The sequence below is a fragment of the Mercenaria mercenaria genome, chromosome 10 (assembly GCF_021730395.1).
Source record: "Mercenaria mercenaria strain notata chromosome 10, MADL_Memer_1, whole genome shotgun sequence".
In the NCBI taxonomy this organism is placed as follows: Eukaryota; Metazoa; Mollusca; class Bivalvia; order Venerida; family Veneridae; genus Mercenaria; species Mercenaria mercenaria.
Window position 1 is genome coordinate 73,242,864 of NC_069370.1, and position 25,370 is coordinate 73,268,233.

The 25,370-nt window shown below is 36.9% G+C and overlaps 1 protein-coding gene across 2 annotated transcripts in view; it reads left to right on the forward strand.

Moving 5' to 3' along the window:
- LOC123561299 (unhealthy ribosome biogenesis protein 2 homolog) overlaps nucleotides 1–25,370 on the forward strand; it is a 106,981-nt gene that overhangs the window by 35,143 nt on the left and 46,468 nt on the right. The window contains exons 13-18 of one of the 2 annotated variants that reach the window (XM_045353569.2): nucleotides 161–327; nucleotides 522–746; nucleotides 6,329–6,475; nucleotides 10,326–10,483; nucleotides 11,789–11,929; nucleotides 14,080–14,181. In XM_045353569.2, coding sequence (XP_045209504.2) covers nucleotides 161–327; nucleotides 522–746; nucleotides 6,329–6,475; nucleotides 10,326–10,483; nucleotides 11,789–11,929; nucleotides 14,080–14,181 — 940 coding nt within the window. The remainder of the gene's footprint in view (nucleotides 1–160; nucleotides 328–521; nucleotides 747–6,328; nucleotides 6,476–10,325; nucleotides 10,484–11,788; nucleotides 11,930–14,079; nucleotides 14,182–25,370) is intronic. The other variant, XM_045353570.2, reaches the window with a different exon arrangement.

The window sequence follows — 25,370 nt, forward strand, 5'->3', positions numbered from 1 at the left end:
GGATTTCGTCCACTCATTCAAAATAAGTGGGAGGGGTTTTATCCACTTATTTAAGAATAAGTGTGTCGTGTTTTGTCTTACACATAGTCCTTTTGAGTTGTAGCAAGATTTTATTCTTTGTTCTGTTTAACTGATACTTCCTTTGTTTGTTGTTTTTCAGGACATTTTCAAGGCATCTGTCTTTTGTTTCACCACTTTCTACTGAATGTCAAGGTTGCAGACTACACTGTTACAGATTTAACCTTGAAATCTGTACAAGAGTTGCTGGTTGTCATGGAAACAGAAATGTTATCACCTCTATTGAAGGAAACCATAGACAGCAAGGATGTAAGAGATTTTGTTTTAAAGAGGTTACATCATGTAGACTGAGCAAAGACTTAATTAGTGTCAAATATGTAAGTAATACATGTACCAAAATAACCCTTAAAAATGTAAAACTGAGGAATCATTCAAAGATTATTACTTTGCTCCAAAATATGCATGTTTCCTCTCTTAATTTACGTGCCATTTTAATTTTACAGGTGAATAAGTTGAAGTACACATTATTTTTGAGTCAGGCATGGGGTGAAGTAGTGGCTATGTTAGCTCTGTATACAAAGCACAGAGCTAGTGAGTTTCAGACTAAAGTGTTAGTTTCGCATGAAGGTGATCTTTCCTATGTTCATGGATATCTAGAGAGAAAAAAGTGGATGAAGTTGTACAAGATGGTGTCACAGCATGAAGATCCAAATTTACTTTATGTTTGGGTAAGAATTGCTATATTGTAAAACATCTTTGGAGAGAAACATGTTGATAAAGCTGTTATGTCTGGTATGATAAAAAGATATAGAGGATATTCAAGCTTTTTGTGCACCCCCCTCCCCATGAGTGGTGGGGGCATATAGATTCTGTCTTGTCTGTGCATCCGTCCGTCAGAAGTTTGTGACGCGCCTAGCTCAAAAAGTATTTGATATAAATTGATGAAACCTTGCATGAGTCTTTATTATGATATGAACTTATGCACCTCCTATTTTTCGTCTGACTTCGCCCCCTATTTTTAGAGTTACGGCCCCTGAAATAGTCAAAAATGCATATTTTCATCTTGTGACGCACCTAGCTCAAAAAGTATTTGATATAGATTCATGAAACCTTGCATGAGTCTTAATCATAGTATGAACTTGTGCACCCTCTATTTTTCATGTGGCTCTGCCTCATATTTTCAGAGTTATGGCCCCTGAAAAGTTAAAAATGCTCATTTTCACCTTGTGAGGCATCTAATTCAATAACTGTTTCATATAAATGAATGATACCTTGCATGAGTCTTTATCGTGATATGAAGTTGTGCACCTTCCATTTTTTGTGTGCCTCTGCTCCCTATTTCCAGAGTTATTGCCCCTGAAATAGTTAAAAAAGGCACATTTTCATCTTGTGACACACCTAGCTCAAAAAGCATATGAAAAAAATGGATAAAAATTTGCACGAGTCTTTATCATGATATAAACCTCCGCACCTCTAATTTTTTTGGCTGGCTCCACCCCCTATTTTTTAAGTTGTGGCCCCTGAAATAGTCAAAAATGCACATTTCCACCTTATAATTTGCCTAGCTCGAAAAGAATTTGATATAAATTCATGAAACCTTGCTTGAGTCTTTATCATGATATGACCTTGCACACTTGGCATTCTTTTTGATAATTTTAGTGCTTGTTACAGAGTTATGGCCCTTGAAATAGCCAGAATAGTAGTTTTTTTGTTTGAGATGCTCATAGCTCAAAAAGTATATGGCCTAGAATAATGAATCCTTTTCATAAGATGTTTGTTGAGGCTATACTATACCCCCTTAAGACTGCAAACATTTGAAGTATTGCCCCTTTTTCGTGACAAATGTACCAGTGGGGGCACACCCTGTGTCCTACAGACACATTCTAGTTGCATGAATATCTTTGTGGTATGAAAATAATCATTTAATTATACCCCCACAAAACGAAGTTTGGGGGGTGTATATAGGAGTGAGCTTGGCGGTTGGTTGGTCGGTCAGTTGGTCGGTTTTCATGGTTTCCGGATGATAACTCATGAAAGGCTTGACCAATTTAAATAATTTTTGGTACACAGGTGTAACATCAGAAAATACAGGTCAAGTTTGAAGTTGGGGTCAGTAGGTCTAAGGTCAAGGTCACAGTGACCCTTAACAGTAAAACGGTTTCTGGATGATAACTTAAGAACGCTTGGGCCTAGGATCATAACTTTTGGTACACGGGTGTAACATCATAAAATACAGGTCAAGTTCGACTTTGGGATCTGTAGGTCAAAGGTCAAGGTCACAGTAACTCGGATCACTTAAATGGTTTCCGGATGATAACTTGAGAACGCTTGGACCTAGGATCATAAATTTTAGTACACAGGTGTAACATCATGAAATACAGGTCAAGTTCTACTTTGGGTTCAGTAGGTCAAAGGTCAAGGTCACAGTGACTCGGAACGGTAGAATGGTTTATGGATGATAACTTGAGAATGCTTGGGTCTAGGATCATGAATTTTTGTACACAGGTGTAAAATGATAAAATACAGGTCAAATTCGACTTTGAAGCTAGTAGGTCAAAGGTCAGGGTCACAATAATACAAAACAGTGTAACAGTTTCCGGATGTTAACTCAAGAACGCTTGGGCCTAGGATCATGAAAATTGATAGGGAGATTGATTATGACCAGCAGATGACCCCTAATGATTTTGAGGTCAGTAGGTCACAGGTCAAGGTCACAGTGACCCAGAACATTTAAATGGTTTTCGGACAATAACTTCAGAATGCTTGGACACAGGATCACGAAAATTAATAGGGAGGTTGGTCTAAAGGTCAAAGGTCAGAGTGACCCAGAACATTGAAACATTTTTCAGACAATAACTTGAGAATGCTTGGGCCGAGGATCATGCAACTTCATAGGGAGGTTGATCATGACAAGCAGATGACTGCTATTGATTTTGAGGTTAGTAGGTCAAAGGTCAAGCAAGTTCAGCTTTGACATTCGCTTAGTTCTGTGACAAGGCCATATTGTGGGGGTATAATTCGTCACTCCAGTGACAACTGTATAGTTTTTAGCTCACCTGTCATGAAGTGACAAGGTGAGCTTTTGTGATCCCGCAGCGTCCGTCGTCTGTGCGTCCGTAAACTTTTCCTTGTGACATCTCTAGAAGTCACAGTTTTCATGGGATCTTTATGAAAATGGGTCGGAATGTTTACCTTGGTAAATTCTAGGTCAAGTTCGATACTGGGTCACGTGCCATCAAAAACTAGGTCAGTAGGTCTAAAAATAGAAAAACCTTGTGACCTCTCTAGAGGCCATATATTTCACAAGATTTTCATGAAAATTGGTCAGAATGTTCACCTTGATGATATCTAGGTCAAGTTCAAACTGGGTCACGTGTCATCAAAAACTAGGTCAGTAGGTCTAAAAATAGAAAGACTTTGTGACCTCTCTAGAGGCCATATATTTCACAAGATCTTCATGAAAATTGGTCAGAACGTTCACCTTGATGATATCTAGGTCAAGTTTGAAACTGGGTCACCTGCCGTCAAAAACTAGGTCAGTAGGTCAAATAATAGAAAAACCTTGTGACCTCTCTAAAGGCTATATTTTTCATGGGATCTATATGAAAGTTGGTCTGAATGTTCATCTTGATGATATCTAGGTCAAGTTCAAAACTGGGTCACGTGCGGTCAAAAACTAGGTCAGTAGGTCTAAAAATAGAAAAACCTTGTGACCTCTCTAGAGGCCATATATTTCATGAGATCTTCATGAAAATTGGTCAGAATGTTCACCTTGATGATATCTAGGTCAAGTTCGAAACTGGGTCACGTGCCATCAAAAACTAGGTCAGTAGGTCAAATAATAGAAAAACCTTGTGACCTCTCTAGAGGCCATATTTTTCATGGGATCTGTATGAAAGTTGGTCTGAATGTTCATCTTGATGATATCTAGATTAAGTTTGAAACAGGGTCATGTGCGGTCAAAAACTAGGTCAGTAGGTCTAAAATAGAGAAACCTTATGACCTCTCTAGAGGCCATACTTGTGAATGGATCTCCATAAAAATTGGTCAGAATGTTCATCTTGATGATATCTAGGTCAAGTTTGAAAGTGGGTCACGTGCCTTCAAAAAGTAGGTCAGTAGGTCAAATAATGAAAAAACATTGCGACCTCTCTAGAGGCCATATTTTTCATGGGATCTGTATGAAAGTTGGTCTGAATGTTTATCTTGATGATATATAGTTCAAGTTTGAAACTGGGTCAACTGCGATCAAAAACTAGGTCAATAGGTCTTGAAATAGAAAAACCTTGTGACCTCTCTGAGGCCATACCCTTGAATTGATCTTCATGAAAATTGGTCGGAATGTTCACCTTGATGATATCTAGGTCAAGTTTGAAACTTGGTCAGGTCCCATAAAAAACTAGGTCAGTAGGTCAAATAATAAAAAAACCTTGTGACCTCTCTAGAGGCCATACTTTTCATGGGATCTGTATGAAAGTTGGTCTGAATGTTCATCTTGGTGATATCTAGGTCAAGTTTGAAACTGGGTCAACTGCAGTCAAAAACTAGGTCAGTAGGTCTAAAATTAGAAAAATCTTTTGACCTCTCTAGAGGCCATATTTTTCACTGGATCTTCATCAAAATTGATCTGAATGTTCACCTTGATGATATCTAGGTCAATTTTAAACTTGGTCACGTGCGGTCAAAAACTAGGCCAGTAGGTATAAAAATAGAAAACTCTTGTGACCTCTCTAGAGGCCATATTTTTCATGAGATCTTCATGAAAATTAGTGAGAATGTTTACCTTGATGATATCTAGATAAATTTCAAAACAGGGTCACATACCTTCAAAAACTAGGTCAATAGGTCAAATAATAAAAAAACCTTGTGACCTCTCTAGAGACCATATTTTTCAATGGATCTTCATGAAAATTGGTCAGAATTTTTATCTTGATAATATCTAGATCAAGTTCAAAACTGGGTCACATGAGCTCAAAAACTAGGTCACTATGTCAAATAATAGAAAAAAACGACGTCATACTCAAAACTGGGTCATGTGGGAAGAGGTGAGCGATTCAGGACCATCATGGTCCTCTTGTTTTCAATTGACGTCCCTTTGCAGGTTATGCCATGTACTTGTACAAATACAGTTAGAATGCACCATAGATGGGTTGTGATCATTGTAAATTTTATATTTTGACTTGAAATAGTTTACTTCTCTATCTATATACATTTTTCACTTCAAATGGTACCAAAGTCACTGCCCAAGAATATTAAAATAGTTCTGGAAAATCAGTGAAAATGTAGAAAATATACGTTTCACTGCAGTGAAAAATTAATATGTAATGAAAATATGCATTGTATTTCATAAATATTTCTTAATAATTCATTAGAAAGTATATAATAGATAGTGTTTGTAGGGATATGAATTCATAAATTTCAAAATTTGAACATAAAGTGATGGGAATTTTACTTGTTTGTTATGCTCCTGGCATCTACTGATGCGGGAGGCATATAGTGATCGTCCTGTCCGTCTGTCCGTTTGTCCGTCCTTACGAGGTTGACCAAATGGGACCGTTTCGTCTAGCATCAATACCCCTTACTAGAATGACTTGATACTAATGCAGATGTAACCTGTGACCATTCATCATCTTCAGACATCACCTGACCTCATTTTGACCTTGACCTCATTTTGGACTTAGGTTGCTTTATATGGGCCATCTCTTGGTTAACCAAATGGGACCGTTTCATCTAGCATCAATACCCCTTACTAGAATGACTTGATACTAATGCAGATGAAACCTGTGACCATTCCTCATCTTCAGACATCACCTGACCTCAGTTTGACCTTGAACTTGACCTCGTTTTGGACTTAGGTTGCTTTGTATCGACAAGGATGCCACCGGGGGCATCAAGCGTTTATTGAACGCAGCTTCTCGTTTGGATTTAATTTAGTTGATTGACTTCACTACAAAATCCAAAATATTGGTCCTATACAAAAGTTAATATTTTCACAATACATCTGTGTAATACTTACGAAATAAATATACATTTTATTCTTTGATGACTTGATTGATATATTTTCATGCCATTGATAGTGTAAGTAAAGCTGAATATAAAATTGTTAAACTGAGATTGGAGACCAGTCTCTAGATTGCAGGTTTGTCATTGGTCAGTTTTAACATTATGCTCAGAAGTAACCAATCAGATGCCGTTGGAGTTTTGTGACTGGTCTCCAATATAGGTTTTATAACTAGAATGCTGGTGGTAATTTAGGACATTTCATGAATTTGTATTATCAGTCGTTATTGAAAAACATTTTATTTTTCAGGATATGTTGATGGTACAAAAGGTGAGGACTATGTTATTGTTTAGGGATGTCAGTGATTGGTCAGTGATATCTGATACCATGGCAACATTCATTACCTACTTGAAAGATGCAGAAGTCAAGGACACAGATGCTCCTTGGTCAGGCAGGGTAAGAGGGCTTTTTAGCTCACCTGTCACAAAGTGACAAGGTGAGCTATTGTGACCGCTAGATGTCCGTCGTGCGTTTTCCGTCAACAATTTGTAAAAAAATATTCTTCTTGAAAACCACTGGGCAGAATTACACCAAACTTCACAGGAATGATCCTTGGGTGGCCCCCTTTCAAAATTATTCAAAGAATTGAATTCCATGCAGAATTCTGGTTGCCATGGCAACCGAAAGGTTAAACTTTAAAAATCTTCTTCTTAAAAACCAGTACCCTAGAGCTTAGATATTTGGTGTGAAGCATTGCCTAGTGGACCTCTACCAAGTTTTTTCAAATCATGACCCCGGGGTCAGAATTGACCCAGCCCCAGGGGCCACTTGATTTTACATAGGAAAATCTTAGAAAATCTTCTTCTCAAAAACCAGAAGCCCTAGAGTTTAGATATTTGACTTGTAGCATTACTTAGTGGACCTCTACTAAAATTATTTAAATCATGACCCCGGGGTTACTTGATTTTACATAGGAAAATCTTTAAAAAAATTCTAAAAATAAACCAGAAGGCCTAGAGCTTAGATATTTCACATGTAGCATTGCCTAGCGGACCTCTACTACATTTGTTCAAATCATGACCCCCTGGGTCAAAATTGACCCCGCCCCAGGGGTCACTTGATTTTACATAGGAAAATCTTCAAAAAATTTCTAAAAATAAACCAGAAGGCCTAGAGCTTAGATATTTCACTTGTAGCATTGCCTAGTGGACCTCTACAAAATTTATTCAAATCATGTCCCCCGGGGTCAAAATTGACCCCGCCCCAGTGTCACTTGATTTTACATAGGAAAATCTTAAAAAAAATTCTAAAAATAAACCGGAAGGCATAGATCTTAGATATTTGACATGTAGCATTGCCTAGTAGAGTTCTAAAAAATTTGTTCAAATCATGACTCCCGGGATCAAATTGACCCTGCCCCATGGGGTTACTTGATTGTACAGTCGAATACCGTTACCTCGATATTCAAGGGACTGTAAAAAATGCATCGATGTATCCGAAATTCGACGTAACGATATTGACTGTCTGGGACAGCTTTATACTTGTGTTGGACCTCTTTATTGTCACTATATCCAATGCTGTTGTTTTTCAGAGGGTTTGAAAGGAGAAAGAAATAATATAACGTAAATACGATTTTAATTTTATTGACAAATAAACATCTTAATTAAATATTACATACTTACATTTAAGTTTTAAATTTTTCAAAATATACGTGTAAACATTAGCATTTTATTCCTTCCATAAACAAGTCTGAATGCAGCTGTAATGTTCCGAGTTGAGTAGTCATTTTGACTGTGCTTCGATAAGGAAAATTTGCCTGTGTAATACGCATATTATTACTCAATCCTAAATGGCAGATACAGAAAAACATTTCATCCAAATTAGTTGTTATATTGGAAAACAAGTTGCCCGCTTGCACGCTGTTTTATAAGACTAATTACTGGGAATTAAATGCAAACTTCCTAACATTTGATTTGGATTAAAGATTAAATTACAAACACACTAACTTTATTATGATAAATACATCGCTGGACAACAATAGGTTGCTTTTCACACCTTACAAATAACATGGATATTTTTTGACACGTTGTGATATCGACGAAACTAGGTGTAAAAACATTACAGGTAAGTTGACGGGACTGAAAAATCTCATCGAGCTAAACAAAATATCGAGCTAATCATATCGAGGTAATGATAAATAATTACATTAGAATATATAACGAAAAGACGGGACCGACTAAAATACATCGTGCTAACCGGAGTATCGAGCTAACCGATACCAAGGTAACGATATTCGACTGTACATAGAAAAATCTTCAAAATTTTCTAAAAATAAACTAGAAGGCCTAGAGCTTAGATATTTGACATGTAGCATTGCCTAGTGGACCTCTACAAATTTGTTCAAATCTTGACCCCCCAGGGTCAAATTGACCCAGCCCCAGGGGTAACTTGATTGTACATAGAGAAATCTTCATAAATTTGCTAAAAATAAACCAGAAGGCTTAGATCTTAGATATTTGATATGTGACATTGCCTAGTAGACTTCTACAAACTTTGTTCCATTCATGACCCCCGGGGTAAAATTGGCCCCGCCCCAGGGGTTACTTGATTGTACATCGGAAAATCTTCCAAAAAATTTCTAAAAATCATCAGTTTGACATTTGAAACATGTAGCTCATATTACTCAGGTGAGTGATCCAGGGTCATTATGACCCTCTTGTTGGTTTGTGTTGTCTAGATGATGCCTAAAGGTGACCATGACCAATCTGTCAGATCCAATCGTAGGTTCCAGATTTATTCTATATCTGACTACCTCCCCTGATTGTAATCAAAATGGATTTATATCAGTAGCACTTACTAGAAATTTCATTATTGTCATTAGTTGGACTGAGACAATCAGGTTAGATAACTATGGACTGATTTTATGTCAAATTACCTCCCTTTATTTCAAATGAAAATGGGTATATCTCCGTAACTAATGAAGATGCTGATCTGAAATTTAATTTACCGTATGTCAACAGATGTACTTGGACAATCAGTGAAGATACATATTGACTGAATTTATGACAAATTACCTCCCTTTATTTTTATTCCCCAAGCATCTACTGATGCGGGAGGCATATAGTGATTGTCCTGTCCGTTTGTTCGTCCGTTCGTTCGTCCGTCCGTACGAGGTTAACCAAATGGGACCGTTTGGTCTAGCATCAATACCCCTTACTAGAATGACTTGATACTAATGCAGATGTAACCTGTGACCATTCATCATCTTCAAACATCACCTGACCTCAGTTTGACCTTGATATTGACCTCGTTTTGGACTTAGGTTGCTTTGTATGAACAAGGATGCCACCAGGGCCATAAAGCGTTTATTGAATGCAGCTCCTTGTTTATCTAAATGAATACACCTTAGCAGCTTCTAATGAGATTGGTTTGAAACGTTATTTATGTCTTCCATGGTAAGAAATAGTCATTTTAGATAACTCTTGATTGAACATTTATCAATATGAATACTTTACTAATATCTTCCTGTATAGGCTCGTACTCTGTATCTTCTCCATGCATATACCAATGCATGATTACCTCCCCTGATTTTCATAAAAATGGATTTAGCTCGGTAAATAGAACTCATTTGAAATTTCGTTATTGTCTTTAGTTGGACTGAGGCAATCAGGGTAGATAGCTATGGACTGATTTTATGTCAAATTACCTCCCTTTGTTTCAAATTTAAATGGGTGTATCTCGGTAACCAATGAAGATACTGATTTGAAATGTCATTTGTGCCATCAGATGGACTCGGACAATCAGGGTAGATAACTTTTGACTGAATTTATGACAAATTACCTCCCTTTATTTTATGTAAACGAATATATGTCAGCAGCATCTAATGGTTTTAAATGTTATTTAAGTCTTCCAGGGTAAGGAATAGTCATGTTAGTACAAAAATGCAGCATTTGAGCCTAGGACCCTCAAACTTGGTATGGAAACTGGCCCTGACTAGGTCAAAAGGGACTGTTACAAGAAAATGTTTATCCTGATGATATTTAATGTGTATGCCTATGTGCTCTATGTCAAAACTTGATCATATCATTTTGAGCAATGGTACTCAGGTGAGCGATACAGGGCCATCATGGCCCTCTTGTTATTCTAAAGAGATGCAAGAGTATAACATTAGCTCATTCTACTTTCCCTATCTGATCTTGTTTTAGCCGTTTAGTAAATAACATAATAAATATGCTTCTATTTGTTCCCATCGTCATTGACTATAAAGTCTATTCACTTGTTATTAACTCTTTAATTCTATATTTAGTTGGAGGACATTACAGCAAACAACCTGCAAACAGCAAGATGGCATCTGCTGTCATCAAATATGGCCGCCATTTATACAGTTCTGTCGGAGGAGCAGTTGAAGAATCTTGCAGACTTTATTGTCAGATGTGCTGTGACATGTAAAACCACATGTTCTGTGTAAGATTTCATATAAAATTTCAAGCTTGTTTTCCTGGTGGGGTCTGCTTTAGATGAGTTATTAAGGTGACTTTGAATCATTTGCACCCCACCCCACAGCCCCATCTCCTTGTGTCATGTTGAACCTTAATTTGCATTGAATTCTTTTTATGCCCCTGGCATCTACTGATGCGGGAGGCATATAGTGATCGTCCTGTCCGGTCGTCCGTACGAGGTTAACCAAATGGGACCGTTTCGTCTAGCATCAATACCCCTTACTAGAATGACTTGATACTAATGCAGATGTAACCTGTAACCTGAGATGTAATCTGACCTCAGTTTGACCTTGACCTTGACCTAATTTTGGACTTAGGTTGCTTTATATGGGCCATCTCTTGGTTAACCAAATGGGACCGTTTCGTCTAGAATCAATACCGCTTACAAGAATGAATTGATACTAATACAGATGTAACCTGTGACCATTCCTCATCTTCAAACATCACCTGACCTCAGTCTGACCTTGACCTCATTTTGGACTTAAGTTGCTTTATATCGGCCATCTCTTGGTTAACCAAATGGGACCATTTCGTCTAGCATTAATACCGCTTACAAGAATGAATTGATACTAATACAGATGTAACCTGTGACCATTCCTCATCTTCAAACATCACCTGACCTCAGTTTGACCTTGACCTCGTTTTGGACTTCGGTTGCTTTGTATCAACAAGGATGCCACCGGGGGCATCAAGCGTTTATTGAACGCAGCTCCTTGTTTTTTTTTGCATCTCATATGGGAGTTCCCTCTGTTTTCACTAGTGCTGGTAAAGTTAGTCTTAGACTCTGGGATGTAGCATGACTCTTAACTGTAAATAATGTTATAATTAACTACATTTAAAAATTAATGAATCAATTCATAATGCTACCCTAAGAAAATAGACCCAAGCTACCATCAGAACCAAATGTTCACATCAACACTATCTTCAAAAGATAAAGAAGGAAGCTTTTTGGTAAAGCTGTCTTGGAAGGCTAATGCTTCTTCACAGATTTCTTAAAATAATTAATGCAAGATATCAATTCAGCTGGAAAGATGCCCCATTTCTACCTGAATTAAATCCTGAAGGAGCACCTTGTTTCTTCCTCCAGTGATAAAGCTGAAAGTCAGAGTAGCTAAACAGAAACAATATACATATAATAACCAAGAAGGGAAATAATCAGAATTTTAAGTGCCAGCAATTTTCAGATAACAGTCATTTATAAGTGGAGATGAAACTTTACAGTTTTATATACTTGTGCTGCTTTTTACTAATAAAGGTATGTTTATTCCAGTAAGAGCTTTAGCCTTGGAAGCATTAGCAAGGAGTTTTTGAAGTCCGCTGTTATGAGAGAGTCTGGTCATCTACTGTCGTTTGTTGTCACTTCTGTTTGGAAGAATTGTGGAATAATCTTCAGCAGCAGAAACCAGAAAAGGTATGTAGTGACAGCTGTGAACAAGTCTTTAAATATTTTGCCATTAGGCAATAGATAAACATTAAAAAAAGAATTCATTATATTTCATGTTATAGTCCAATTAAAAGCATGCATATAAGAGGATTATTGCATTAACACACTGGTTAGTATTGCATCATGCAAGCATATTGGCTGTTCTGTGAGAAAACCTGCTCTAGTGACATGACATAAGTATTGCATAATACAGGGTTTCAGAAATCCTTTGTCCGGAACTCGGGGGCTACCAGAAATTTCTGTCGGGCTATTAAATTTTTTAGAGCGAGCCTGTTGGGCTACCTTAAAACTCTGTATAGAGTAGTCCGAAAATCTCCAGTCTTCAAGATGGCAATAAGAAGCATAATTTTGACAGCTGTCAATAATTCCCTTGTTGATCAAGTGATACATGCGGGAGGCATTAATTATCTTATCACCTATTGGCAAAATCAGCACACATCGTACCCGGAGGCAATTGTTTACAAAAACATGTGCACACAACTTTTTAGACTGATCCAATAGCATCAAAGTTGCTGAGTGCAAACAAGTCTTAAAATTACGTCATTTTACTGCCACCTGTCAAAGTTTACTTTGTTTTCGTTGACATCAAATCTTACCAGATTTTGAGGAGAAATAGAGTGGATCAGAGACATTTTATTATGAGGAAGTTTTGTGCTTACATCGAGTTTATGCTTTTAAATTTAAACACTTGCACAGCATGCAAAAATAGACCATTATTTAGCAAAAATCAGCAAGTTTATATTAGAAACTATACAGTATTTCGGATACATAAATTCGGATAAGCAAATACACATTGCAAAGAAAGTGAGATATGTTATTTACTTGGTTTTAGTGTGTTTAAAAAAACTACTTATTTAAAGACGAGAATAATCAGACAGAATTATTTACCGAAATTATAAAAACTGACTGGCAGTTTTTTTTTATGATATTGTCATTTTGCATTAATTAAAAATGAGACAAATTCCCACTTTAACTAGTTTTATCTTCTAACCTCAAATGAAAACATCTAGGAGAAAAAATGTGTAAATGATAATTGCTGTTTTAGAGAACAGAATCTATGACAAGGTATGCGTATGCATAAATTTATGAAATCCTATATTAATTTACACATTCCATCAAAATGTAGTATACAAGTACTTACCAAATATTGCCAAATAAACCAAAATGTTTTGGCTACCAGACGGAAAGTAGCCCAGCAATGTTGCAGATTTCTGAAACCCTGCATAATAAGTAGTTTAAAATTCTGGAAAATCATTGTGTTTCTTTTGTTCATGCAGAGAAACTAGAAATTAATATATTCTAAATCAATCATCTGAGGCAAATCAAGTTCTACCATATTTTACATATGTATGGTATTTATGTTGCCATTGCAACTGTAATTCCAAAGCACCAATGCACCATGAAAATATGGTTTTCAGTAAAATCATTTTAATCTGTTTCTAAATATCCAAATGTATGATATTTAGTAAGTGATACACATAATTTTTCACATTGGCAACATGAAAAATTCACGCCATGCACAACAATGTCATACTGCTTTCATGATGTTCTTAACGTCATCCCTTAAAATGCCTTCGGTGACTTACCTAAAACCATTGTAAGTCTTGAAATAGTGATGATTTCTTCAAATTTTCAGATTTGAAATGTAAAAGAATGTTTTTCATGAATATTTTGTTATCTCAATTTTGATTTTTGTTTTCACTAATACAGGTTTTGTCATGAAACGGCCCATATATAATGTTTCAAGGAAATGCCACTATTTTCAGGGGTTGGGCGAAATGTATCAGATTTTCACTATACTGTGAAATCATTATTATAGTGGAGAACTAATTTTCTTGGTAATATTGTTGGGCCAATCCATGAAATTAAAACCCAAAGAACAAGTCACAAAAACAGCTATACAGTGTATCTTTAGTAAAAAAACCCAAAAAAACTGATTAGTATAAAGAAAGGATATTTGCAAAGTCTTGTTTAACTTATCACTTAAGTACTAAAAAAAAAAGCTTGTTTTAAGAATCAAATATAAATTTCACAACTGTATTATTGAATAGTACCTCTATGGAAATTTTTTTCATTTTATCCAATGATATTTTATATGAAAGTGTTGTTTTTTCCAGCAGTCCAAAGAAAAAGAAACATGATGCTGTCACAACAAACATCACATCCCTGATATCTGTGATTGGAGATTCTGACTTATCATGGCCTCGGCACATGAATAGGTAGGATATTTTTCTGGCTGAATTTTCAGGGTAGCATTTAGTTCACTTGATCTCTAACTGAATAAAATCAGTAGAAAGAAAAAAGTAAATATGTCAAAAAAAAATACAAAAGAATAAAAAAGTGGAAAACATCGGGTCGCCCAAAACGACATAACCGAAAATGTTGCAGGCTCAGTTTGATTGAGCCTGTTCATGGATGGTAGTGGAAATGCAAGCTACCAAACCTCAAAAAAAGAAATCGTTTGCTATTTCACCCTTGTTACTACATGTAAGTGCAGTACATAATTCAATATTGAGCAAAACAGGTTGTTGTTACAGTACCTTACTATTGTGACCCCACTGTTCACCAGTAATCTGCATGTTTTCAACACTGTTGAGTAGGCACTAATTGGGACAACTACAGTGGTCAATATAAGAAATACAACACAAGATTTTTTTTAATCAGCAAGACTTAAAACAAATTATAAAAGATCTGAAGTCTTTATAACAGACTACCGGTACACATTGATAAGTGTCAAAAGCAATACTATGAAAACATTTATATTTGTGAGGGACTACTTTTCGTGGATTTCATGTTTGAATGAACCCACAAAATTAAATTCAAATGAAGAAGTAAAATTCTTAGTCATTTTATATTCAAAACTTGAAATTCACAAATTTATAACCCCATGAAATAACCAGTAGGCCCAAACCACAAAAAGTTGAGCCCACAAAATTGAATTATTTCACAGTATTGACAGTTGCTTAAGAAAAAATGTCAGTCAACTTTGACAACAAATTGGTGGTTACTGAAATTCATTTTAATCAAATGAAATATAAAAAAAAAACAGCATGAAAACACTATAAAAAAACTATGCTGAGGAATTGAAACAAGTTGAATGAGACAAAGGCCTCTGAATTGCATTACTTGAATGTGCAATTGTGTTTATAACAACAGAGATACAACTGTGTAAAGGGATATTCAGATACTTCTCAGCTCAAGGTGAGCTATTGTGATACCACTGTGTCTGTTGTTTGTCTTATCATCCACATTGGGGGTATTAATCGCTCTATTGATAGCTCTAGTTTCCTCTCTGTATTCTCTACTTCACTATTCAGCATCAAAATAGTTAATTGTGCTGTATCTTGTCAGAGTAAATGGGGTGTATTATGGGATCCTCTGTGGGGGTGGGGGGAGGAAGCTTACTTCAGCATTTCTTATCCATTATTTACCAAACTTGGTCACGATGTTTATGGACATAATATTCAGCCCTGTTTGATATCCAGTTGAATCTTCCAAGTTTTTATAGAGTTATGGCCCTTGCATCACTCGAAAACAATGTAATTTGAGCATTTCTTATTGAGTGTTTACAGAATTTGGACACAATGTTAATTTGAATAATATCTTGACCAAGTTTGATAACCAGTTGATCCTCACAGTCTCTCTTATTTCATCATTAGCGTTAACACAGTCTTTAATATAGCAGGTTATGTCAGAATATTAAGACAGATTCTAATAATGGGATGCTTCTATATAAAATCATTTAACACATAGTGATTGCATGAACTTGTTGACAGAATAAGTTTGTATCTGTCCATTCTACAGAGAAGTGGGAGTTATTTGACCCCTGAGCTGCCAGTGAATCCTTGTTTAGTATAAATAACTTAATTGGAGTCAAAAACACTTATTTGTCAACTTCAAATCAATGAACTTTAAATAGAGTGGAGATTTGATTGTTGTAAGTGGACATTCTAGTTATGTCAGCAAGGGGGATTTTTTTTCAGAGACAACTGCAGGACTAGTGACTTACAACTGTTACTAGTTCTGCAACAGAGTTTACTAATCATGCCTTTTTTCGGATGTACAACATTTTTTTGCAGACGGTTTTTGTACATGTAAAGCGTATCGGTGTCGTACGTCATATGCATCATTGCAACAAACAGGAAAATGCAAATACTGACTCAAGTCCTGTTTCATTTACACCTAAATACTGAAAAGTTTTGATATTCTTAAATAGATACCATAAGAATTGTTTTTCTTAAAATGTAACATTTGATTTTCTTAAAGCATAATATCTGTTTTTAGCTCACCAGAGCACAAAGTGCTCAGGGTGAGCTATTGTGATCGCTCACCGTCTGTCCTTCTGTCTGTCCACACTTTCCTTTAATCAACATCTCCTCCTAAACCAACAGGCCAATTTTGATGAAACTTCACAGGGATGTCCCTTGGATGGTCTTCTTTAAAAATTGTTCAAAGAATTGAATTCCATGCAGAACTCTGGTTGCCATGGCAACAGAAAGGAAAAACTTTAAAAATCTTCTTCTCAAAAACCAGAAGCCCTAGAGCTTAGATATTTGGTGTGAAGCATTGCCTTGTGGACCTCTACCAAGTTTGTTCAAATCATGACCCCGGGGTCAAAATTGACCCCGCCCTAGGGGTCACTTGATTTTACATAGGAAAATCTTAAAAAATCTTCTTCTCAAAAAACCAGAAGCCCTAGAGCTTAGATATTTGACATGTAGCATTGCCTAGAAGACCTCTACTAAAGTTGTTCAAATCATGACCCCGGGGTCAAAATTGACCACCGCCCCAGGGGTCACTTGATTTTACATAGGAAAATCTTTAAAAAATTTCTAAAAATAAACAGAAGGCCTAGAGCTTAGATATTTCACGTGTAGCATTGCCTAGTGGACCTCTACAAAATTTGTTCAAATCATGACCCAAGGTCAAAATTGACCCCACCCCAGGGGTCACTTGATTTTACATAGGAAAATCTTCAAAAAATTTCTAAAAATAAACCAGAAGGCCTAGATCTTAGATATTTAATGTGTAGCATTGCCTAGTAGACTTCTACAAAATTATCTCAAATCATGACCTCCGGGATCAAATTGACCCTGCCCAATGGGGTTACTTGATTGTACATAGAAAAATCTTCAAATTTTTCTAAAAATAAACCAGAAGGCCTACAGCTTAGATATTTGACATGTAGCATTGCCTAATGGACCTCTACAAAATTTGTTCAAATCATGACCCTGGGGTCAAAATGACCCAGGCCCAGGGGTCACTTGATTTTACATAGGAAAATCTTCAAAACTTTTTCTAAAAATAAACCAGAAGGCCTAGATCTTAGATATTTGACATGTAGCATTGCCTAGTAGACTTCTACAAAATCTGTTCATATCATGACCCCGGGGTCAAATTGACCCCGTCCCAGGGGTCACATGATTTTACATAGGAAAATCTTCAAAAATTTTCTAAAAATAAACCAAAAGGCCTAGATCTTAGATATTTGACGTGTAGCATTGCCTAGTAGACTTCTACAAAAAAAATTCAAATCATGACCCCCGGGGTCAAATTGACCCCGCTCCATGGGGTCACTTGATTTTACATAGGAAAATCTTCAAAAATTTTCTAAAAATAAACCAGAAGGCCTAGATCTTAGATATTTGACGTGTAGCATTGCCTAGTAGACTTCTATAAAAAAATTTCAAATCTGGACCCCCCAGGGTCAAATTTACCCAGCCCCAGGGGTTACTTGATTGTATATAGGGAAATCTTCATAAATTTGCTAAAAATAAACCAGAAGGCCTAGATCTTAGATATTTGATATGTTACATTGCCTAGTAGACTTCTACAAACTTTGTTCCATTCATGACCCCCAGGGTAAACTTGGCCCCACCCCTGGGGTTACTTGATTGTACATCAGAAAATCTTCCAAAAAAATTCTAAAAATCATCAGTTTGACATTTGAAACATGTAGCTCATATTACTCTGGTGAGCGATCCAGGGTCATCATGACCCTCTTGTTGTTAAACCATCACTGGTTATTTATCACATTTGATAAAAGTCTACAGATATGGATTCTCGCAGAATTGTTTCTCTCCCTCAGATTTAGGGATATTGAATAACAATGTAAGGCATCCCTAGCTCTGTGCTCTTGCTCCATACATTGTCCAAGTAGATTCAGGGCTGTTTCCCTGTGTCCCAGGTTTGGTTCCTGGTCAATGGTCCTGACAAGGTTAGACAGTGCTTTTTCTTTGTCATCTTGTCTCTCAAGATGGCTGTAGGTCTTGTATTGTAGGAAGTAGAGGTAGGGCAGAGAATCCACCACAGCACAGTCCATCCAGTTATCATCTAGACCTCTGTAAGCGAGGTCCTCTTGTGTAGATCTAAATATTTCATACTGTAGTTCAGTTGGAATGCAGTTAATTTCACATGGTAAAAATCTGACACAGAATGCTTTGATATACTGTATAGCTTCTTCATTATGATTGTCAGAGATTGCATTGAATCCTCTTTTTCGAGCGTGACGGACGTAGACATGGCAACAGCAGATAGGTTCAACAATGCTTAGGTCATAGTTTCCTTCAATATCTCTGAGAACAATGTTTGTTCTGTGGGTATCCCCTAAACAGTAAAACATGGATGCAAGTTTCAGTTTACTAGAGGAAACATCTGTGTTCAGACCCAGTGAGACCCAACTGAGAGCTTCTGCTGATATAGCATTGTACTGTTGAATATTGAAGGATGCCAGGACAGTTCCCAGGGTTGTACAAAACCATGGTGCAAGAAGATGGCAGGCTGTTCTTTCCACTCCTTGGCATTGATTTGATCTCATGACTAAATTGAAAATGTATTTAAGCGAGGTTTGTATAGCTTCTTCATAACTACTGTTTCTAACAGGAAGTAGACAGTACTGTATACATTCATCAGTTGACTCTGCATGTTCATAAACTAAGTTACCTGAAACAAATACGCTTGTTTTGAATGTAAATAAATTATTCAGTTTCAGCAGAAGCTTTGAACCTAGAGCATCACACTTAAACCCTAGTAATGCTCTTCCTTCACTGTTTATGATATACTGCAGTATATCAAGGATGTATGGTTTGACTTGAGGTGAAATCTTCCCTCTCATTAAATTATTTCCAGGTATGATGAAATGTGGACAATTTTCATTTAAAATACTATGGTACAGCACAAATAAGTATAACGATAGACATGCCAGTAAGTTATTTTCTCTCCATATATTAGAATGTGTGTTTGCAATACAGTGAAATAGCACTGTTTTACACATGAAACTTGAAATGGTATCTTCAAATAGTGGCTGCTTGAAGAAGGTTTTCAACATCATCTTCATCAAGACATAACATCGAATCTGTGTAATATTAAGATTGAACATTAAAAACCTTTCTGCCAGACAAGTTGATACTCTCCATTCAAGCTCCTCATTTTCACTGCCCTTGCTTCCAACTGGAACAACAAAACATCCAGTATTGTTACAATATCTCCTCATATCATCTGAAGGCCACTGTGGACTAACCTTGTCTAGCTTGAGGGGCCATGATTTACAGAAGAAAGCAACAACATAGTCAGCATCAAGAATCCCAGGTTGTCCTTGATGTGTAAATGCTGGTCCATTTCTTACTGATTCCCCATAAATGTGAGCTACTGCTGCAGATATAAATGTATTTCTTAAAAGTATTCTTCCTGTTCTGTCTTTGCAATAATCTTCATTAAGTACATCATTGTATGGAAGAGGGGCATCATCTCTCAGACATTGTAGAAGACAATAACCAGGTGATACAGTCTCATCCTGGATCAGCAAGTAATTGGATACACCAGGTTCCCAGTCACACCAGTCTTGTATCACATTGAAGCTGCTATTACAGAGAAGTTGATCAATGTCTGAAGAAAGTCCTGGTGTAGTTGTGCCTTCAGACCTGCTACCTAAATAGTATACTGAACCGTTGAGATCCTGTAATTGTAGGGATATTGAATGCATAGATTCTTTCAGCAGGAATGCTCTTCTTCTCTTTTTAACAATTCTCTCATCTACCCCTATATCAGCAAGCACTTCTGACAGTTTCTCTGACACATTCTCAGTATAGCCAGGTTGATGAAACATTCTGAAAATAAATGAATGAAAGTGTTAAATATACATATTCTCACTATAGCCAGGTTGATGAAACATTCTGAAAATAAATGAATGAAAGTGTTAAATATACATATTCTCACTATAGCCAGGTTGTTGAAACATTCTGAAAATAAATGAATGAAAGTGTTAAATATACATATTCTCACTATAGCCAGGTTGATGAAACATTCTGAAAATAAATGAATGAAAGTGTTAAATATACATATTCTCACTATAGCCAGGTTGATGAAACATTCTGAAAATAAATGAATGAAAGTGTTAAATATACATATTCTCACTATAGCCAGGTTGATGAAACATTCTGAAAATAAATGAATGAAAGTGTTAAATATACATATTCTCACTATAGCCAGGTTGATGAAACATTCTGAAAATAAATGAATGAAAGTGTTAAATATACATATTCTCACTATAGCCAGGTTAATGAAACATTCTGAAAATAAATGAATGAAAGTGTTTACTATATATTGATCAATACTTGCTCATTGTTCGTATTTTGCCCTGCAGTATTTCAAAAAAGAATACTGCAGATTCTTTAATATTCAAGGGGGACTCTATTTTTTAATTGACAAATGTATGGTTTTGTCATGCCATGAACTTAACTTCAAAATTAGCTTCAAAAAGAAAAAATGAAATTCCCGTGCAATTTATCTTTGTAAGTTAAAATACACAAATTTATATCCCCAGTTTGAATTGCAGTTTCAGCCAGTATCACAAAATTTTGTCAGTTCATGCACACAAAATTAAATTTTTTGACTTTATATATAAGTTGTTACTCCAGTAATTAGTTTTATAAAAGGACATATTGATTGATAACATTTATATAAAAGTGACTATTTGTCCTGGTGGCTAAACAAAATTTTTATTTACCTTTAACTAAAGAATGTATCTTTCAGATAAGTCATTAGGAGTAGTCAGTCTCCTTTACAGAATATTTGTGTGACATTTTTATGCCCCCCCTTCAAAGAAGGAGGGGTATATTGTTTTGCAGATGTTGGTCGGTCCGTAGACCAATCCATTTCTGGATGATAATTCAGAAACGCTTTGGCCTAGGATCATGAAAGTTGATAGGGAGGTTGGTCATAACCAGCAGATGACCTTTATTAATCCTCCGCTTTGGCCTAGGATCATGAAAGTTGATAGGGAGGTTGGTCATAACCAGCAGATGACCTTTATTAATCCCCCGCCGTGGCGGAGGGATTATAGGAATGGTCTGCATCCGTCCTTCCGTCCGTAACAAAATCGTGTCCGGTCCATATCTAATAAACCCCTTGAAGGATTTTCATGAAACTTGGGTCAAATGATCACCTCATCAAGATGATGTGCAGAACCCATAAATCAGCCTTGTCGGTTCAAGGTCAAGGTCACAACTCAAGGTCAAAGGTTTGAGCCTGCTATTTTGTGTCCGCTCTATATCTCCTAAACCCCTTGAAGGAATTTTATAAAACTTGGGTCAAATGATCACCTCATCAAGACGATGTGCAGAACCCGTAAGTCAGCCATGCCAGCTCAAGGTCAAGGTCACAACTCAAGGTCAAAGGTTTGAGCCTTCCATTTGGTGTCCACTCTGTATCTCCTAAACCCCTTGAAGGATTTTCATCAAACTTGGGTCAAATGATCACCTTATCAAGAACTCATGAGTCAGCCATGTCAACTCAAGATCAAGGTCACAACTGAAGGTCAAAGGTTTCAGCTCTGTATCTCCTAAACCCCTTGAAGGATTTTCATGAAACTTGGGTCAAATGATCACCTCATCAAGACGTTGTGCAGAATTCATGAGTCAGCCATGTCAGTTTAAGGTCAAGGTCACAGCTAAAATCAAAGGTTTACCCTTTCACTATCCATAGCAGTGGCGGGGGATTTAGCTGTCTTTTAGACTGCCTTGTTAAATTTGAGGTCAGTAGGTCAAGGTCACGGTGACCCGGAACAGTTTAGCTGTTTCCGGATGATAACTTAAGAACACTTAGGCCTAGGTTCAGGACACATAATAGGGAGGTTGGTCATGACCAGCAGATGACCCCAATTGATTTTGAGCTCAGTAGGTCAAAGGTCAAGGTCACAGTGACCTGGAACAGTTAAAGGGTTTTTGGATGATAACTAAAGAACGTTTGTGTCTATTATCATGAAAGTTGATAGGGAGGTTGGTCATGACCAGCAAATGACTCCTATTGATTTTGATGTCAGTAGATCAAAGGTTGTCACAGTGACCCAGACCAGGTAAACCGTTTCCGGTTGATAACTTGAAAACGCTTGTGCCTCTGATCACAAAACTTAATACATAGGTTGATCATGACCAGCAGAAGAACCCAATTGATTTGAGGGTCAGTAGGCCAAAGGTCAAGGTCACAGTGACCCTGAACAGTTAAATGGTTTCTGGACCATAGCTTGAAAACACTTGGGCCTAGGATTAAGAAGCTTGATAGGGAGGTTGATCATGACCAGCAGATGACCCCTATTGATTTTGAGGTCAAAGGTCAAGGTCACAGTGACCCGGAATAGTTAAACTGTTTCCGGACGATAACTTGAGAATGCTTGGGCCTAGGTTCAGGGACGTTGATCATGACCTCTATTGATTTTGAGATCAGTATGTCAAAGGTCAAGGTCACAATGATCTGGAACAGTTAAACCGTTTGCGGACTATAACTTGAGAACGCTTGATAGGGAGGTTGATCATGACTAGCAGATGACCCTTATTTTGATTTTGATGTCAAAGGTCAAGGTCACAGTGACCCGGAACAGTTAAACCGTTTCCGGACGATAGCTTGAGAAGGCAGGGCCAAGGTTCGGGGCACTTATTAGGGAGGTTAATCATGACCTGCAGATGACCCCTATTGATTTTGAGGTCAGTATGTCAAAGGTCAAGGTCACAGTGATCCGGAACAGTTAAACCGTTTCTGGATGATAACTTGAGAACGCTTGGGACTTAATAGGGAGGTTGATCATGACCAGCAGATGACCCCTATTGATTTTGAGGTCAGTTGGTCAAATGTCAAGGTCATTTTGACCAAGAACAGTAGAACTGTAAGAGATTTATTTTAGAAATAAAAGGTTCATTAGTAATGAATCGTTACATATTTCGAAATACTTAGATTATAAGAAGAAAAAGTAGATCACAAGAGAACATGGAAAACTATTTCTGATCAATAGCTTGAGAACCACTTGACCCAGGATTATTGAACATGCTGAGTAGATGACCCCTATTGATTTTGGGGTCACACCATCAGACGTCAAGTTCACAGGGGCATGAACATGGAAATCTGTTTCCGATCAATAACTTCAACTTGGCAACCACTTGACCCAGAAATTTGAAACTTTATAGGATGAGTGGACATACAGGGTAGATGACCCCTAATGATTTTAGGGTTACTTGATCAAAGGTCAAGGTCACAGGGTCCAGAACATGGAAAACCGTTTGCAGTCAATAACTTGAGAACTACTTGACCCAGAATGTTGAAACTTCATGATAGGATGATTGGACATGCCAAGTAGATGATCTCAATAGGTTGCATTTAAGTCACTAAGCCAACCATCAGTGTCTCTTTGATTTTGCCCCTGTCCCGTATCGACTTCTTTCCTATTACTACTATGCTTTGGGGGAGACATGCGCTTTTCTACAAAAGCATCTTCTAGTTTATGTTTCTTTTTGATAAGATGCATTTTTTTGGAAGATAGGAGATCTGTTACAGAAGAATGAGTCAATCCTTTAGATTTAAAGGCCATTAATGCAACATGATAAATACACCTGCTCTAAAATGTATCCAGTTTAATTCTTAAAATAGTTGCAAAGACAGTATTGTCTGGCTTTCTTGATATACATGGACATGTCATCAGTTATAACCCTCTCCGAAACTGGTGAGTAAGAGAGTGAGAGACTGACTGACACTTAATTATGTTTTGGTTATTTCTGAAAAATGCTGGTCTCAACAAGTATACTTCTATGAATATGCTATACTTTCATTTATACACATATCTGACTAATCCCTTTGAACAATTTAAAAAAAAGTCCCTAAGTAATAAGAGTTACACATGCCTAATCAATCATACCATGATATTGTGTTGTCATGTTTTCTTTTTGGCTGCCATGATTTATTTCAGAGATAATATCATGTGGCAGAATCTGATGTCCAAACACTCCTTAGGGAATAAGGTCGGTAATTCAGTCCAAAATGTGATTCCGTGGTGTATTCGAAAGAAGTCCATAGTAAATAGATCATAATTTTCCCATTTTTGCGCAGATTTGTGTAGATCGAGTGCTTTATTCACACTTTTTCACTGCTAGAATACATTCTGCATGACATGAAACGGTTTTTAGCTTGATTTTTCAAAGAAAAGGTAGATCTATTGCACTCACCCCGGCATCGCCGTCGCCGTTGGTTAATTTTTTTGATAAAGTCAAATATCACTGTTGCTATCAAAGCTATTGACTTGAAATATAAAATAGTTATTAACTATCAAAGTCTACAATCCCCATAACTCTGAATTGAATTTTAACAGAGTTATGCCCCTTTTTATGCCCCCACTTCTTTGTGGGGGGGCATATAGATTTGCCTTTGTCCGTCCATCCGTCCTTCCGAGAATGTTGTGTCGTGCCTAGCTCCAAAAGTATTTGACGTAGAGTCACAAAACTTTACAGGAATGTTGGTTAGCATGTGTAGTTGTGCAACTGGGGTTTCGCGTCCGGATTCATTCAGTCGTGAAGGAGTTATGGCCCCTGACTTTGTAAAAATTGGTCATTTTAGTGTTGTGTCGCGCCTAGCTCCAAAAGTATTTGACGTAGAGTCACAAAATTTTACAGGAATGTTGGTCAGCATGTGTAGTTGTGCACCTGGGGTTTAGCGTCCGGATTCATTCAGTCTTGTAGGAGTTACGGCCCCTAACTTAGTAAAAAATTTGTCATTTTAATGTTGTGTCGCACGTAGCTCCAAAAGTATTTGACCTAGAGTCACCAACGTTTACAGGAATGTTGGTCAGCATGTGCAGTTGTGCACCTGGGGTTTCGTGTCCGGATTCATTCAGTATTGTAGGAGTTATGGCCCCTGACCTAGGAAAAAATTGTCATTTTAATGTTTTGTCGTGCATAGCTCCGAAAATATTTTACCTACAGTCATTACGAAGAGAAATGAGTTTTTTTGACAGCATCAGCATAAATACACACAAGAGAAAAGGAGTGGGGGCATCTGTGTCCCATGGACACATTTCTAGTTAACTTAGAATTGTTTGGTTAAAGTTTAATAAAGTTCTTACTGGCAAAGCTCTAATTAAGAGTCAAGCACT